Source organism: Musca domestica, unplaced genomic scaffold (genome assembly GCF_030504385.1).
Source record: "Musca domestica strain aabys unplaced genomic scaffold, Musca_domestica.polishedcontigs.V.1.1 17, whole genome shotgun sequence".
Classification (NCBI taxonomy): Eukaryota; Metazoa; Arthropoda; class Insecta; order Diptera; family Muscidae; genus Musca; species Musca domestica.
Genome location: NW_026712230.1, coordinates 9359884 through 9375500, shown reverse-complemented (window position 1 = coordinate 9375500; position 15617 = coordinate 9359884). Strand labels below are relative to the sequence as shown.

The following is a 15617-nucleotide window of genomic DNA, read 5'->3' as shown; positions in this document are numbered from 1 at the left end:
TGGAGGGTATATTCATTTTGTCATTCCGTTTGTAACTCCTCGAAATACTCATGTCAGACCCAACAAAGTATATATATTCTTGATCAGCGTAAAAATTTTAAGACGATTTAGCCATGTCCGTCTGTCTGTCTGTCCGTCTGTCTGTCTGTTGTAATCACGCTATCTTTCAAACAAATTGAGATAGAAGGCTAAAATTTTGCACACATGTATATTTTGCCAGTAGGCAGGTTAAGTTCGAAAATGGGCCATGTAGGTCCAAGTTATCATATAGCCCCCATATAATGGTACCTCCTGATATTCGGTATTTTGATGATTTTAGCAACATTATTCATCGGAATTGTTTCAAATTTGGCATTTGAAGTTCGTAATGGATACTACATCGTAAGTCAAAAAATGAGCCATGTAGGTTCACGTCTTCATATAGTCCCCATATAACGGTACCCCCCCGATATTCGGGATTTTAATGATTTTAGCGACTTTGTTTACCGGAATCGTTTCAAATTTGGTATTTGAAGTTTGTAATGGATACTAAATCCTAAGTCAAAAAATGAGCCATGTAGGTCCACGTCTTCGTATAGCCCCCATATAAGGGTACCCCCCGATTTTCGGTATTTTGATGATTTAAGCGACATTATTTAGCGAAATCGTTCCAAATTTGGTATTTGAAGTTCGTAATGGATACTACGGCCTAAGACAGAAAATTTTCTGTGCAGGTCCACATCTTCATATAGCCCCATATACCGTACCCCCCGATATTCGGTATTTTGATGATTTTAGGGACATTATTTATTGTTTCAAATTTCGCATGTGAAGTTCGTAATGGATACTTCAGCCCATGCCAGAAAATTGCAGGTCAGTGCAGGTCCACGTTTTCGAATAGCCCCCATATAACGGTACCCCCGCCCCCCAATATTCGGTATTTTAATGATTTTAACTACATTAACTACATAAACAGATTTTTCTTCAAGTTTCACAATTAAATTATTGTAACAACTTATGACAAAATATGCCTATGCAGGCCCACGTCGTCGTATAAGCACTCGGTATTCTTAAGATTTTAACAGAATTTTTAACGGATTTTATTTGTACCAAAAGGTGGAGGGTATTAAAAGTTCGGCCCGGCCGATCTTACAGCTTTTTTACTTGTTTTACTTTATATTGAAAAATGTAATTATTTATGGGGGATGTAGCTCAGTGGTAGAGCGCTCGCTTTGCATGTGAGAGGCCCCGGGTTCAATCCCCGGCATCTCCAGTATTTTAAACTTGATAGAATACTTTACAATCAATTTGAGTAAAAAACGTAATTTCAAACTGCTATTCGCTAAATTAGAACTACATCAAAATAAAATAGAAAATTTAACGTCTAATGTTATAGGGGATATTTTGTAGATTATCTTCAATGTCTCTATCGGGGGTACTGCTAAATAGCACTACAAAATGGATTTTACTGTATTTTGCGAGGAATAAAGTTAAATGCCACATTAAAAACATTTCGATTAGAATATTCATGTAAATACGACCTTCAAAATACCTGAAATCGTTTGGTACCGTTATGTAAGAACCACCGACGTACGAATCAAACCAACCCCAAAATGATACATTTGTGGCACATTTTCTATTGAAAAATCAATATTTTGTCGAGAACCAATAATGAATAAGGATTTTAAAGGATTGGAACTTAGTTCCGCTGTAATAAAAATGCACCGAATTATCAGAGCACATAAACAAAATTATATTACAGACTTATGTAACAATCCATGGTCGAGGATTCGGCTTTTGAGAACGGAAATTTTTTTTGGGTTGTTTTGTATAGCATTCATAGTCTTACAGAAATGGGTAGAGGACACCGCAATTGCATAAGATGAAGTAGAAGTTGTTTCCTTGTATCCATAAAAAAATCAATTATATTATTTGGTGTAAAAAGGTTCAAGTGTTATCAATACCTTAAATCGACAGGTACCGTTAAATTATGTTTAAATCAAACTGTGACTTGGAACAGCAAATACCCAATTCAATCAATATCTACAAAGAACATAAAATCAATATATCCGTTTGAAAACAAGAATGATTCGCGCAAGATTTCAGACATCGAACGTAATTTCTCAGGACTACTTTAATAAATTCAATCACATTGTTCGTATCCATGACTTGTTAATGATAGGTATTAATAGATAATTACCCATGATTAAAATAAATACAATCCAATAAATTGAATCAATACCTTTTACGCTCTCATTTTTTGTATTGACAAATAACTAAGATTTATTAAAAATTCTTTAAATTGATATAACATTTTGTTATTTAATTTCTCTTCAGAAGATTATTTTGTTGTTGAAGCAGCAGATAAGCAGTATCTTGTGGTTTTAAAAACATGACACATGTCCCCTAATCTCTATCTTCTTCTTCATCTTAGTCATCTTCGTCCTCGTCTTCATCTTCCAAATCTAAATCATCCAATTCATCGGCTAATCCCATAAACAGATCCTTATTGATGGGAGCAGCATCAGTGGCAGGTGTGTTAGATGTTGCACTCTCTTCGTCAGCAGCTGCAGCGGCTGCCGCTTCGGCTTCTTGTTTCTCCAATGCATCGGCCTGTTCCTGTAGACGTGTTGCTGAAGCCTGTGTACCCGTTCCATCAACCTCCTGGGCTGACAGAGAAAGTGACGCCAAATCCAATTCTTTGTATTCGACTTCTTCTTCGTTCTCTTCACGTTTATAGGTGTCAAAGGCAGCATCGCCATCTTCCATCGGACCATCATCCACCAAATCAGGATTGAAGCTAAACATTTCTCTACCCGAGATACCGAATTGTTTGCCTTTGCTAAAGTCATTCTTTTTGCGTTCCTCATCAGCGGCCATTTTATCTTTCTTTTCTTGGATCTTTCGTTTCTTCCAGGCCAAAAATGTTTCCAGCGTTACTTTAGTGGTATTGGGACCCAAAGCTGCTCGTTCCTTTTCGATTAGATCTACCAATGAAATTTCCGTTGGTTTGTCTTCCTTCTTCTTGTCCTTCTTCAGCACGTAGCCCTGTGGCAGAGCATGTCGATAAATGCACTTCTCGCCGTTGGGACATTCCCAGAACCAGCCATATTTCGATTTTTCCACCGCCTCAATGAAGTACTTGCAAATAATATCAGTCGTGGGCCTCTTCTTTTCACTGGAATGTTTCTGATTAACCACCTCCTTGAGTTTGGCATCATCCCAGTTCTTCATGTCATCCTCTTCGGCATCACGCATATCCACATAGATGGAACGCTTCTCGACCTTATTTTCCACAGCCAAGTCATGGGAGAATTTACATTTGTCACCTTTGGTACATGTTCCCTGTTTGAAGAAAGCACACACAACCGATTTGGGGTCTGTACCCTTTTCGACCTTCTGCACCGGCTTAAAAATCAATGCCAATTCCTTTTGTTCCTGCAATTTCTTCTCCTTTTCATCCTTCTTTTTGTTGTCGGTGCGCGGATGTTGACCACCGCTGTTAACCTGCTTCTGAACTTGTTGGATGAATTTTTGCTGTTTGGAACCCTTCTTATTCTTTAAACCGAAAGTCTTGTCCTCAATGACCTTTTCCTTCTTTTTCTGCTCGGTTTTTTTACTTGGCGCTGGAGCTTTTTTTGGAGGCATATTTCAGTCCAATTTTCTTTAAAAAAATCCCGTAGTCTCTTAATAAAAAGTCTGAGAAGTTTCTATAGCTGGCTGCGTGGTTGGTAATTTTGACATTTGGCCGTCAATGTGTGTGAATACCTCCATCACATTGTTGCTGATTTCGATAACAGCGTATCTAGTGACATTGCAGGGTGACACCTTTTACTAATCGAATTTGATTTTCTTAAATGGAATAGGCAAATGCATAATCGTTTATAAGCATTGATATATCAAAAATCAAAAAAGTTTAGCAAATACAGAATTTTTATCGGTATTATTAACAAATTCGCATATTTTTTATATGGTCAACTGTATTTTTGTATCAAGTTATATATTCCTATTTGGAAGTGAACTGCGACTATGCAACGTGCAAAAAGTAGTTCTGGGTTTTTTGATTTTTTTTTTTTTTGTAATTAAAAATCAGGAACAATGTGAAAAATTCTCTCGTTCGCATTAGCTTGAATAAACTGAAAATTTCGGTAGAGACGGCTAGACATGATAGACTTAATTTTAATTGTTTTAAAATGAGAGTAAATAAATTATTTTTATTCGTAATTGTTCGATTTTGGCTTCAGAAATCAAATGAATTTCAACAATTTACATTTTTAGTTGGTTGTTTTAAAACAAAAGTATGGCCCATATTTGAAAACTTCCTTTTTCCACTACGAATCATGACTACCCATGGCAAAATAAGAAAAGTAGTGTAAAGCTCATGGTAGAAAAATACAGGTAGTCGCATCGACACAGCTGCTGGGACAATGAAATGTCAAACTGATTTTAGAATTTAAAATGTTGAATGAATGTTCCTTGTCCGAAGAATTCAGCCAATTACTTGAGCCAGTCAAAAGAGCCTTTTATGTCATCTTACCTTTAGGCTTATCATTATCAAAATATATATTTATATGTGCTTTCCCAAATACAAATCACGGAAAGAAGAAGAAACATAGCAAATGTTTGCAACAAGAAATTAGTTCAGTAAGAATTTGCAAACACTCGGTGAAAGCACTGTCAAAACCCCTCTCAAGTCACTCTCTTTTGCAGAACTTTTGTGCTAAAAGTAATAGTTGTTACAAATATTAGGTGTGTCTGGTTACCCTAAAATTTGTAACAATTGTTACAAATTGTTACTGGAAGTCGTCTGTTAACCCAAAAGTTCTGCAAAAGAGAGCGGTTGGAGAGAGAAATTTTGACAGTTCTTTCAGTGAGAGTTTGCAAATTCTTGCTGGAAAAATTTTTTCTTGCAATCGCTTGCAACTCTTCTTCTTCTCATTCATCGACATTCAATCAGATGTTTTCTATTGTTTGTTTATTTATTTTTGTGCTTTCAATTTGAAAATTTTTTTTTGGAATTAGCAAGACTAATAGTTTTTGGAGAAAAACTTTACAAAATGTGAAAAACGTAAATGTTAATATGTAATAAGAAAATAAAAGACTATTTCCAACATTTTTATTTAAAAAACTTGTAAAATTAGTATTGCTTCCTTTGTTTTAATTCTCCTGATGGGGGACAAATTGGTTTGTTTTGATTTGATCAGCTGATTAGGTGCAAGCTTCTGCAGGAATACCGTCTGTTTACTTTTCGCATTTTCCTTGCAAAAGAGAATAAAACTACCTTACTCTCTCAGAAAGAAGTTGCTGGACAATTCCTGCAGGAAAAGTAACCAGACACACCTATTATGTTATACACATGGTACAATGATATCAAGGTAGGGCTATGATACCATATGATTTTAATTTTTTTATTTTCTTGGCTTAATATGTCATCTTTATTTGTTTATGTATGTGTTTTCTTTTCAATAACAAAAAAATTGCTCAGAAAATATTTAAATTCGGATGTTTTCAAAACGTTTATTTCAACGTATGCATCGACAAAATCTAGAGTTTTTGTAGCGAAATAGTCCTTAAAAGACATATAGTACATGATTTTGAAAAGAAGTGTTTACCTTTCATTCAGTTATCGCGGTTTTCAATTATTTATTCAAAATAAATGCAACAAGTTGTTTGATTTGTTATTGTTTTGATACTAATTTTGACATTACAAGCCAAACAGGTAGACCTCTATACTTGCAATTTTTTCAAAGTTGACCTACCTTCTTTTCATTGTACCATGGTTATACAGACACACATAATTTTTTTCTGTCTGCTTGACTGCTTGAATATTTTCATTGAAACGTTTAATTTTTATAAATTTGTTTAATTTTATTACTATGCTCGTGTGCTTTGTTTCGTATGCATTTCTTTGTTTTTTCCTTATATGTTTACAAATTCGCCACAAAAAAGATAAACAGAGGCGAATTATTATTCGTTTCAGTCGAAATTTTGACGGTTAAAAGATTTTAAGGGAATTCGCTCTTTACACGATCTAATAAATGGGCCTGGAGCGCAACTTTGAAGACAAGGTAGGCTAACTTTGAAAAAATTGCAAGTATAGAGGTGTACCTGTTTGGCTTGTAATGTCACGAAAACAATAGAAAAAAAACAAACAACTTGTTCCATTGCTATTGAATAAATTATTGAAAACTAAATAAAAAGTTCAACATTTCTTTTCAAAATCATGTTTAATATGTATCTCTAAATGCTTATTTCGCTACAAAAACTGTAAATATTGTCGATGAATTGAATTTAAATATTTTTCTGAACAATTTTTTTATTATAAAAAAAGAAAACACACACATAAACAAATAATGTTGACATTATGTAGATTTTTATATGTTTTCTTATATGACGCCAATCGGAGTTCCTCGTGATATGAATTTTTCAACTCTTTAACGAATTTGAATAATTTTTCATTCAAAATATTCAGCAACTGTGTCGATTCGACTGTCTGTATTCTCTACCATGATCTATCTTCAAACAATGTCATCGATCCTACCAGTTATCGATTTATCGTTTATGCTGTTACAAACAAAAAAATTGGCGGCAGCAGAGCATTTGTTCAGTCGGAGTCGTCGGTAAACAAACAAACGGGATCGTTGTAAATAAATCAATTGATAACCCAATAAAGTATTTAATAAAAATGCCCGATGATAGTGAAGAAATATTAAAAACAAGAAAATTCCTTAAGGAAAGATTACAAACGGACTACAGTACTTTTCGTGGTCATGAAAATGAACGTGATAATATTCGGCAATTGTTGCAAAGGACAGCAGAAATGGGTGAATCGAATTCTATGCTGTTGATTGGACCGCGAGGATCGGGGAAGACAACAGTAAGTGATTTATTTTTACAGATATACCAAAGTAGTGAAATTATCCTAAAATTATTTATTTCAGCTCGTTAATGCTGTACTGACGGACCTAATGAAAAACAAGGATTTTATACAAAACACCTTAATTGTCCATCTCAATGGTAATCTACATACAGATGATCGCCTGGCACTCAAGTCGGTTACCGTACAAATGCAGTTGGAAAATGCCACTGATGGCAAAGTATTCGGTTCATTTTCCGAAAATTTGGCATTTTTACTTGCCTGCTTGAAGGCGGGTAATAAACGTTCTAAAAGTGTGGTATTCATATTGGACGAATTCGACTTATTCTGCGCACATCACAATCAAACTCTGCTATATAATCTCTTTGACGTATCACAAAGTGCCCAGGCACCGATTTGTGTCTTGGGTGTTACCTGTCGTTTAGATGTTATTGAGCTATTGGAGAAGCGTGTAAAATCACGTTTTTCACATCGTCAGGTATTCATATTTCCAAATGCAGAAGACTTTGATGAATATGTTAAGCTGTTTGCTGAACTTTTAACCATACCCAGTGAAAAACAATTAAAAGAACTAGCGGACAGAGTTGGCACACTCAAACATTTACAGTCCAGTGAATTGACATTTCATCGCAGCCATTTTCAACCCTCCAAATATAAGTTTAGCAAGAAATATATGGAAGCATGGAATAAACATATTGCAGAGTTAATTAAAACGCCCTCAGTTGTTAAGTCTCTACAGGCTCTATTTGATTTTGATGTTAGTCAAGCTTTCCTTAAAATTTTTATTTTTCGATTGGTTTGCCAAATGCAAACCTCTCTTTCGATTGCGGAACAAATTACCGCCGAACAAATAACCCAGTTAACTGCCATCTATGAAATGGATGAAAAAGTTGAGCTCTTGTGCGGTCTATCCGTATTGGAATTGTGTCTAATCATTGCCATTAAACATCATTCGGAAATTTATGATCGTGATCCATTCAATTTTGAAATTATATTTTCACGATTTCATAAGTTTGCCAAAGTTTCATCAACAATGCAGGGCATTGAAAGGCCCGTGGCTTTGAAAGCTTTCGAACACTTGCGAAATATGGAAATTATATTGCCTCTAACAGCGACAACATGTAAAGTGCAAAAGGAATTTGAAATGCATAAAATGGTGCTAACATATGGTCAAATTAATCAGGCTGTACAACGATATCAAGCCCTGCCCACAGAAGTACAACAATGGTCACAAAGTTCTTTAATTTAAGGCACCGTTTATAATTTCTTATATCATTAAATGTCTAAGTTATTTATTTTTGAGAAAAGAAAACGAAAGAAAATAAACTTTCATTACAAAAAAAAAATAATAAATAAATAAAAAAAATATTATATGACTTTTTTTATCTCGCTATAATTACGGATTGTTTGGAAAACTATGCGATTTATAACAAAGAACTTAAATGATTTTTAAAGGATTGATATGTTCCAGAACCTGCATGAATGTAAAAATATTACTATGTTAACAGATTTTCTTGTATGATTCAAATAATGGAAAAAAGTAAATTCTTGCAGCTTCTTGTTAATAATTTCAACTCGCATTTAGAAATATTAAGACTTTCTTCTAGGAATCAAGCTGTATTGTTAAGGATTATTAAAACCAAGCCATATTTACATAAGGTATATAAATATAGACACCTTTTCAGGGATTAATTTGATTTTTATCAGAACCAAGGCGCATGTATATAAGATATGCCTGAACTGCAACAGTAAACAATTTTACAAAAAGAATATTTGCTTTATAGAAAACAAATTTCTGTGTTCAAGAACCTGCTAGAATGTACTACTTTTGTCATTTTTTTTTTTTGATATTATATGATCGTTGTAAACAATTTTTCATTGTTGCAGTTGTGGAACAGACCAACTGCCAATCGAATAAATTTAGTTACAGGGCCTTAAAAAATGTTTCCAAGTCAATACAGAGTTCAAGAATGTACACGAATAGGAAACTAGAGGGTGAGATAAAAAAACTGCAAAAAAGTCAAACGCCATACTTTTTACATTTTATTTTTAAATTTTATTGAATAAAAGCAAAAATTGTCGGAAGTAGCATTAAATTTCAGAATAAGTTTAGATTTGTTCGATTTGGTCACCTTTGGCACAAATTATGGCCTTCAAACGGCCAATGAAACCGTCACACGCTGCCCGAACGTTGGTCTGCGATATTTTGGCCCATTCCCGGCGAAGCGTTTTCTTGAGGCGATCGACACTTTGGTATTTTTGGTGCAAATCTTGCTTTCCAAAATACTCCAGACACAATAGTCCAACTCATTTTGTAACCATTCTTGGGTGACACGTGCTGAGTGCGATGGTGCTGAGTCCTGTTGGAATGTCAAAGGTCTGGGCGAAAATGTCAGTGTGCCCAAGGCTTCAATACACCCTCCAGAATATTTTCGCGATAATATTAGCCATTTATCTGATGGCGGCCCACACCATCACCGGCGGTTGAGTTCTGGTGCCTAACCGCAGGAGCATATTTTCAGCTGACCTCTTTGGCAAGTAAACACGATTGTTTGTTTGTAAACTGCTGGACAACGAATGTTTTCTCATCGGAGAAAACCAAATTCCGCAGTTCAACCCTTTGGGTTAAGCGAAGCAACTCTTTAGCTCTTGAGTCTATTTTCTTCCTGTTGCGGTGTAAGTTCTTGCACTTATTGGAATTTCAATGGCTTTACCCCGAGCTCTTTTCAATATTTGCCGAATGGAATATTGCGATATGTTTAGCTCACGAGCCATTTTTCGGCCTCTGCGACGCGGGTTTCGATCAAGTCGCTTCCTTACTTTTCGAACCATTTCTGCTGAAAAAGATTTATTCACATTTAAATGCTGGAGTGCTCTAACGACAGCCACTTGTGGTTTTCCAGCAAAATATAAGGAAATTACACTATCACGCTTGAATTCCATCACGAATACCTTTTTTCTGGAAAATTCTCACCTTTTTGTACGCTTGTAAACAATATAATGTTAGCAGTCTGAAGTTGGTTGCAGTTTTTTTAATCTCACCTTTCATAGCAATTTTAAGTTTCGCTCAAATATGAGACTAAATTTTTCAATTCTTTAAGTTGGTATTACCAATCATTATTTTCATATGAAATATTACATTAGTGTATATACTTTGGGATATTTATGTTATGCATACAAGCAATCCGCCCAAGCGCGTCAGAAAGTATTACATGATCTAGTAAGGGGCGTCTAACATCATAAGAAAAAACAAAACGTTTACATCAGTACGTATAGCACAGGGGTTTTAATGCCGTTCTGAAAAAAATGGTAATTTGGTAACAGTCTTCCTTTTGACAACCAGATTCAGAAAGGTGCAGTCGTGCACCGACTCCCTCATACCAAAACTAATATCGGGTTAAATTTTCATTGACGCAACGGCGGTCAATATAACAACAAAAAAAGTTTCCCAATGTTGAGATCCTGAATACTAATAAGGATGTCAATCGGCCTTTTTCCGTGGGATCTAATATTCTTTCAGTATAGAACTTTACAAAAATCATCCAGTTTGATTTCTTTCCGAAATCGATTAGACAAAAGGTATAGAAATTTAAACTTAACTTAAAGTTTTTAAAACAAATGTTAAAAATTAATGGGATTAGGATAGGTGTTTGTTCTGAACGTCTGTGATCTCCAAAAATATCATAGTCAATGATCAATATAGGAAAAGATAAGATATTAATTTATTCAAATAACACATGTGTTTAAAAAAAGCAAAACATTGAATTCATATTAAGTTAAGTAATATCCGGCGCATGTTGTAAATTTTTATAAATTAAACAAAACATTTCAAGTGCATCGAAAGAAAATGGAGAAAAATCAAAGACATAAAAACAATTGAATTTCAGGTCAAAGTTAATGTTGGACTACTTCAGTAAGAATTAAAAGAAACGGGAGTGCAACTTTTCGTAGCTCACCCGTCATATTTCTAATTGGATCGCATCCATTCAATATATTGTTGTTCCCATGCTGTTTCTTTACGTTTTTGTCGACAAAACGTAGAACATTTGACACTGCCACACGTCTCACATGGATACCAGCATCCTTCACAGCCAACATGCAGGCAATCACAAGGATCGAGCTCTGCTTTATTTGCAACAGACCATTCATAGCTGTTGTATTGGCTCTTATTCGCCATTGACCCTTTTTTGGAACGTCCTCGGTATCGTTTTGCTGTTGAATCGCTCATTCTGTTAATTATAAGTTTCTTTTTTAGAACTCTTTTTAAATGGTTCTTTAAATCCGATCGCCCTTTTAAGACGCAGAAACACAGGAAAATTTATTTCAAAAATATGCTTTCCATTCAAGGCACGCCAAGTTTTGTTATTGTTTGTGGAAGTCCGTTATGGCATAAGGGTTGCCATGTCCCACGAATAACATTCGTTGACACATCGATTATTATTTTCATTATCAACGTACAGTGGGGTGATTTGATATTAAAAAAGGAATTAAATAACATATTCGTTTTGTTCCAGAATTCGCAAAAATGAAATGTGAAAATGTTACTTCCATGGAACAATGACGACAAAGTAGCAATCACCTGAATACAATTTTTTCTTTTAGTATTTTTGTAATGTCCGAACCTGCACATATCTACTAGTTTTCCAAGTTTTTTTTTTCGATATCATAAAGGGATAATCGGTAATCGTAGTAAAAACATTTACATTCTTGCAGTTCTGGAACCTACCAAGTATAGTTTTTGTATATATATGTACTGTTCTGAAAAATAAACAAATAGTCTGGAACAGACTGCAAAAATCTAAAAATGAGATAACCAATTTTCCCTTTATGATATTGAAAGAAATTTTCAGAACTAGCATGACACAATTACAGAAAGTAGAACAAAGCTACCCCCTAAATACAATTTTTTTCTTCTGGTGCCCCAATTCTGTCATTACATATACACAGTTTGTATATGTGTGTGCATTGTTTTGAATGAAAACAAAATAATTTGAAATTATTTTAAATTCAGTTGCAACAAAAATGTATATTTTCGACCTTAATGGGAAACATATTACACACTTTTGGGAGAAAATATAATTGTCTTACTATCATATATTCAATTTTGTGGAAGAACCCCAAAATTCCGTTCATGTTTTGTTGTTTTCTCCAATATGAGAATTTTGTTAAAAAATATAAAATAAGCAAAGCCAATTTTGCATACTTAGATGTCTATTTGACACTATAAGGCTCTGGTACATAAGTTGTGTTTCAGAACCTGCAAATTAGTACTAATTAGCGCTAATTCTGCTACAACGCGTTCCCGAACTCCAAAAACTAGCAAAACTTGCAGCTCTCTCGAGAAAAAAATGGCGCTAAGTGGTGCATATTTCTGCTTGTTTTATCTACATGAATTTGGCCGAGCAGAAATGTGCATATTGTAAATTTGACATTTAATTGGCAGGGCTAACAAGGTTGAAAAATGTATTGATACATTTCAATAAAGAAAATGATCAACTTGAAAACTAAAGGAAAAACTAATATTTGTCGTGCAAAAAACAAAAAGAGAAAATATGGAGCAACTGATGTATTCACTTTTGGATGATTCCAGCAGTGAAGAGGACTGGCAGAATGAGGAATCAGATTATAAATTACTATTATAAATTATTAATTTTAACTTATCGTCTTCAATACTAATTTTTTAAGTGTTGGCGCCCTTTTCAGTAAGGTTTCACCAGTTCGATTTAGGCTGTTTACTTTTGGAATTTTGAATTTTGACATTTTATCGCATTTCTGCTAATTTTCCGTTCCCTTAGTTTTTGAGCAAACCTAAATGAGAATGACATTTCGAACTGTTCTCTCTTCTGCTAGTTTTACTACTAAAAAAGTACTGGAACACAACTATAGTTGCATTTTTCCTAGCTTCCTGAAATTGAGCAACTTTTCTTATAGATCCATGAGAACTATTAAATTCTTGCAGGTTCTGGGATACCTCTAAAATAATGTTAAAAAATTCAAATTTTGATGAAATACAATTTCATAATACATCATTTAAAAAAATGTCTCCGTTTAGGGATGAAACAAAATTGCAATTGCATTAGATATTGTGAATAATCCATAGCGTTTCATTCGTTTATCGCGATCTTCTTTTATCTTCTGAGGTCGATGACATGCTTTTGTCGCAAAAAATCCTTTATTGACGTTTGTTTTTTGAATAAAACATTAATGGAATTATATTAATAACATTTTAAAAAACTTGTAAACAGAAATTTACAATCTGGCAACAACTTACGGCCTTAAAAATACGTGTAAAAGAATGATTATTATTAAAAATCTAAAATATTGCGAAACATTGAAAATATTGCTATTGGGTGAATGTGTAGTATCTTTCAATCTTTTGTTTTCGCCCGTGTGTCCTTCGAAGCATGAATGGTAGAATTAAGAAGGTAAAGTCATGCAATCATATGTTAATTTTTTTTTTTCAAAATTATTCATTTAACAGCATCTCATATCAAAATATTTATTTTTAAATACATTGTACATACACAAATCAGAGATGGGAACCTGCTTTCTATGCAGTGAAATTTGACAAGGTAAATTACAGAAAAAGCAAAAATGGGAATGCTTATTTGAAATGACGTTATCTTCTTAGTTTACGATGGAAGCATGGTACTATTGGGAGGTAGACGGGCTTCGTAAAAGTACAAAAATACACCCCTTGAGCTATGCCTATGCTTTGTCAGAATTATCCAAAATTAGAATTAACAGGGTTTTCTAATTTACTTAATATTTTGAATTTTGTATTCCTTATTTTGAATATTGAAAAGAGTGAAAGACGAATGAGGTGCCTGAATTTCCTATCAAAAAATATTATCCCACTTGATAATTCTTTCATTTCCATGGTAATAATTGGTATTACCTTTAATTTGCACGCTGTAATGCGCGTTTCTTCTAATGGCAGAAGCCGGGCACAATTAAGAAAAATTGTAATTAGCTGGTAGCTCTACCTTACCTTTTTATTGTACAATGCTTCGAAGTATAATTTTCGGTATTGTGTCGTATTGGGTAAAGATAATGAAGTCTTGTATCATATTTTAATAAAAAATATTTACACACATTTTGACTTTAAAAAAGCTCCATTTTCAAGTAGCCTGAAGCCATGGTACAATGAAATAAGGGTAACCTCATTTCAAATTAGCATTCCAGCTCTACATTTTCTGTAATGTACCTTGTCAAATTTCGATGCAAAAACAGTTCCTATCTCTGATTTTGTGTGAATATAATGGATTTATGAATATAGATTTTGACAATGAGATGTTATCAAATGTATAAATTTGAAAAAAAATTGTAAACATATGATTGCTTGATTTTGCCTTCTTAAGGTGCAAGTACATAACAAGCTTGAAGTCATGGCTAGGCATATTAATGTCAAATTATAATGGAAAATGACGGCAGGATTTTAGTGAGGCTCTGTAATCCCTTTATGAAATGCCACAAAATATGCCTAGCCATGACTTCAAGCTTCTTATGTAATTAAACCCTTAGTTCTACTATGCCTGAAGATATATATATACTTATGTATATGTATACATACATAATCATAAGTAGTACGTAAGTACTGATACCTCGTAGCGAATATCATTGTTATAGAGTTCATATTAGACTCTGAGGGGCCTAAATCTAAATTCGGATGAAAGTTATATGTGGGAGCTATATCAATATTCTTGCCGATTCGAAATAAATTTGGCAGAAGAACAACTTCTGCCAACATAACCAGCATCTAAAACCGAACTTTAGAAGGTCCATGGCTCAATAAGAAAGCTTGCTCAACTTTAAAGAAACTAGAAAAATGCAACTCTGTGCTGGAGTCTTGTAGTGTCAAATGGATTTTATAATATGCAACAGTTGGCTTTGTTTACTTTTAATTTTTTTTAAACCAAATTCTTATATTGAAAAAAAAAAACACGCGAAACAAGAATGGAATTTCAGGGTTATTCCACAAGATTGAATCTAAAATAGTAGGACAATACAATTTTATCACAAAAATGTACGATTTGTTATTTTGTAACCAAGTTTGAAATAATTTCAAATTAATGTATTTTTTATTCAAAACAATACACACACATACAGATAATATGTATATGTTTCAACAGAATAAGGGCGCAAGTACATAAAAAGCTTGAAGTCATGCCTAGGCATATTAATGTCAAATTATAATGTAAAACGACGGCAGGATTTTAGTGCGGCTCTGTAATCCCTTTGTGAAATGTCACAAAATATGCCTAGCCATGACTTCAAGCTTTTTATGTACTTAAGCTGGGAATACATAAAGCGCTTATTTGGCTGGCTTAAGTCATCGGCTGGCTTCTTCGGAAATGAACAAAGGAGCCTAGGGCCAAAATCGAACTAGGTCAACCTAAAACTCCTTTGTTTATTTACGAAGAAGCCAGCCGATGACTTAAGCCAGCCAAATATGCGCTTTATGTATTTCCAGCCTTAGCCCTTAAGGGCACAAAATGAAAAAAATCGTATTTAGGGGGTAGCTTCTGTAATTATGCCATGGGAAGGTCTACCTTGCCCTTGTGATATTTTTGCCTCAAAAATGGATAATGGATTGCATGAAGTGTTGAAATTGACCGATTGTTGATAGCTAATAATTTACGTTCAGGAGAATGATATATAAAATAAATATTTTACGTGCAAAATCAATTTTGCATGTGGTTGTTGTTGTACAATAACACTTGCTGTTACTTGTATTATTCTACCATGTGAAATATGCATG

The 15617-nt window shown here is 34.0% G+C and overlaps 2 protein-coding genes and 1 non-coding gene across 3 annotated transcripts; 2 read left to right on the top strand and 1 right to left on the bottom strand.

Annotated features, from left to right (window-relative positions):
- The first annotated feature begins 1180 nt into the window (after nucleotides 1-1180).
- Nucleotides 1181-1252, top strand: TRNAA-UGC (transfer RNA alanine (anticodon UGC)). Its single transcript has one exon. It is a non-coding gene; the product is annotated as a tRNA-Ala (tRNA).
- Nucleotides 1253-2298: 1046 nt separating this feature from the next.
- On the bottom strand, nucleotides 2299-3755 carry LOC131801625 (zinc finger CCCH domain-containing protein 15 homolog). Its single transcript, XM_059120467.1, has one exon. The coding sequence runs from the start codon at nucleotides 3625-3627 to the stop codon at nucleotides 2410-2412; it is 1218 nt and encodes a 405-aa protein (XP_058976450.1). The 5' UTR covers nucleotides 3628-3755; the 3' UTR covers nucleotides 2299-2409.
- Nucleotides 3756-6564: 2809 nt separating this feature from the next.
- On the top strand, nucleotides 6565-8195 carry LOC101896980 (origin recognition complex subunit 4). Its single transcript, XM_005179255.4, has 2 exons — nucleotides 6565-6856; nucleotides 6921-8195. Exons 1-2 carry the CDS (start codon nucleotides 6665-6667, stop codon nucleotides 8103-8105), a joined length of 1377 nt encoding a protein of 458 aa, XP_005179312.1. The 5' UTR covers nucleotides 6565-6664; the 3' UTR covers nucleotides 8106-8195.
- The last annotated feature ends 7422 nt before the right edge of the window (nucleotides 8196-15617 follow it).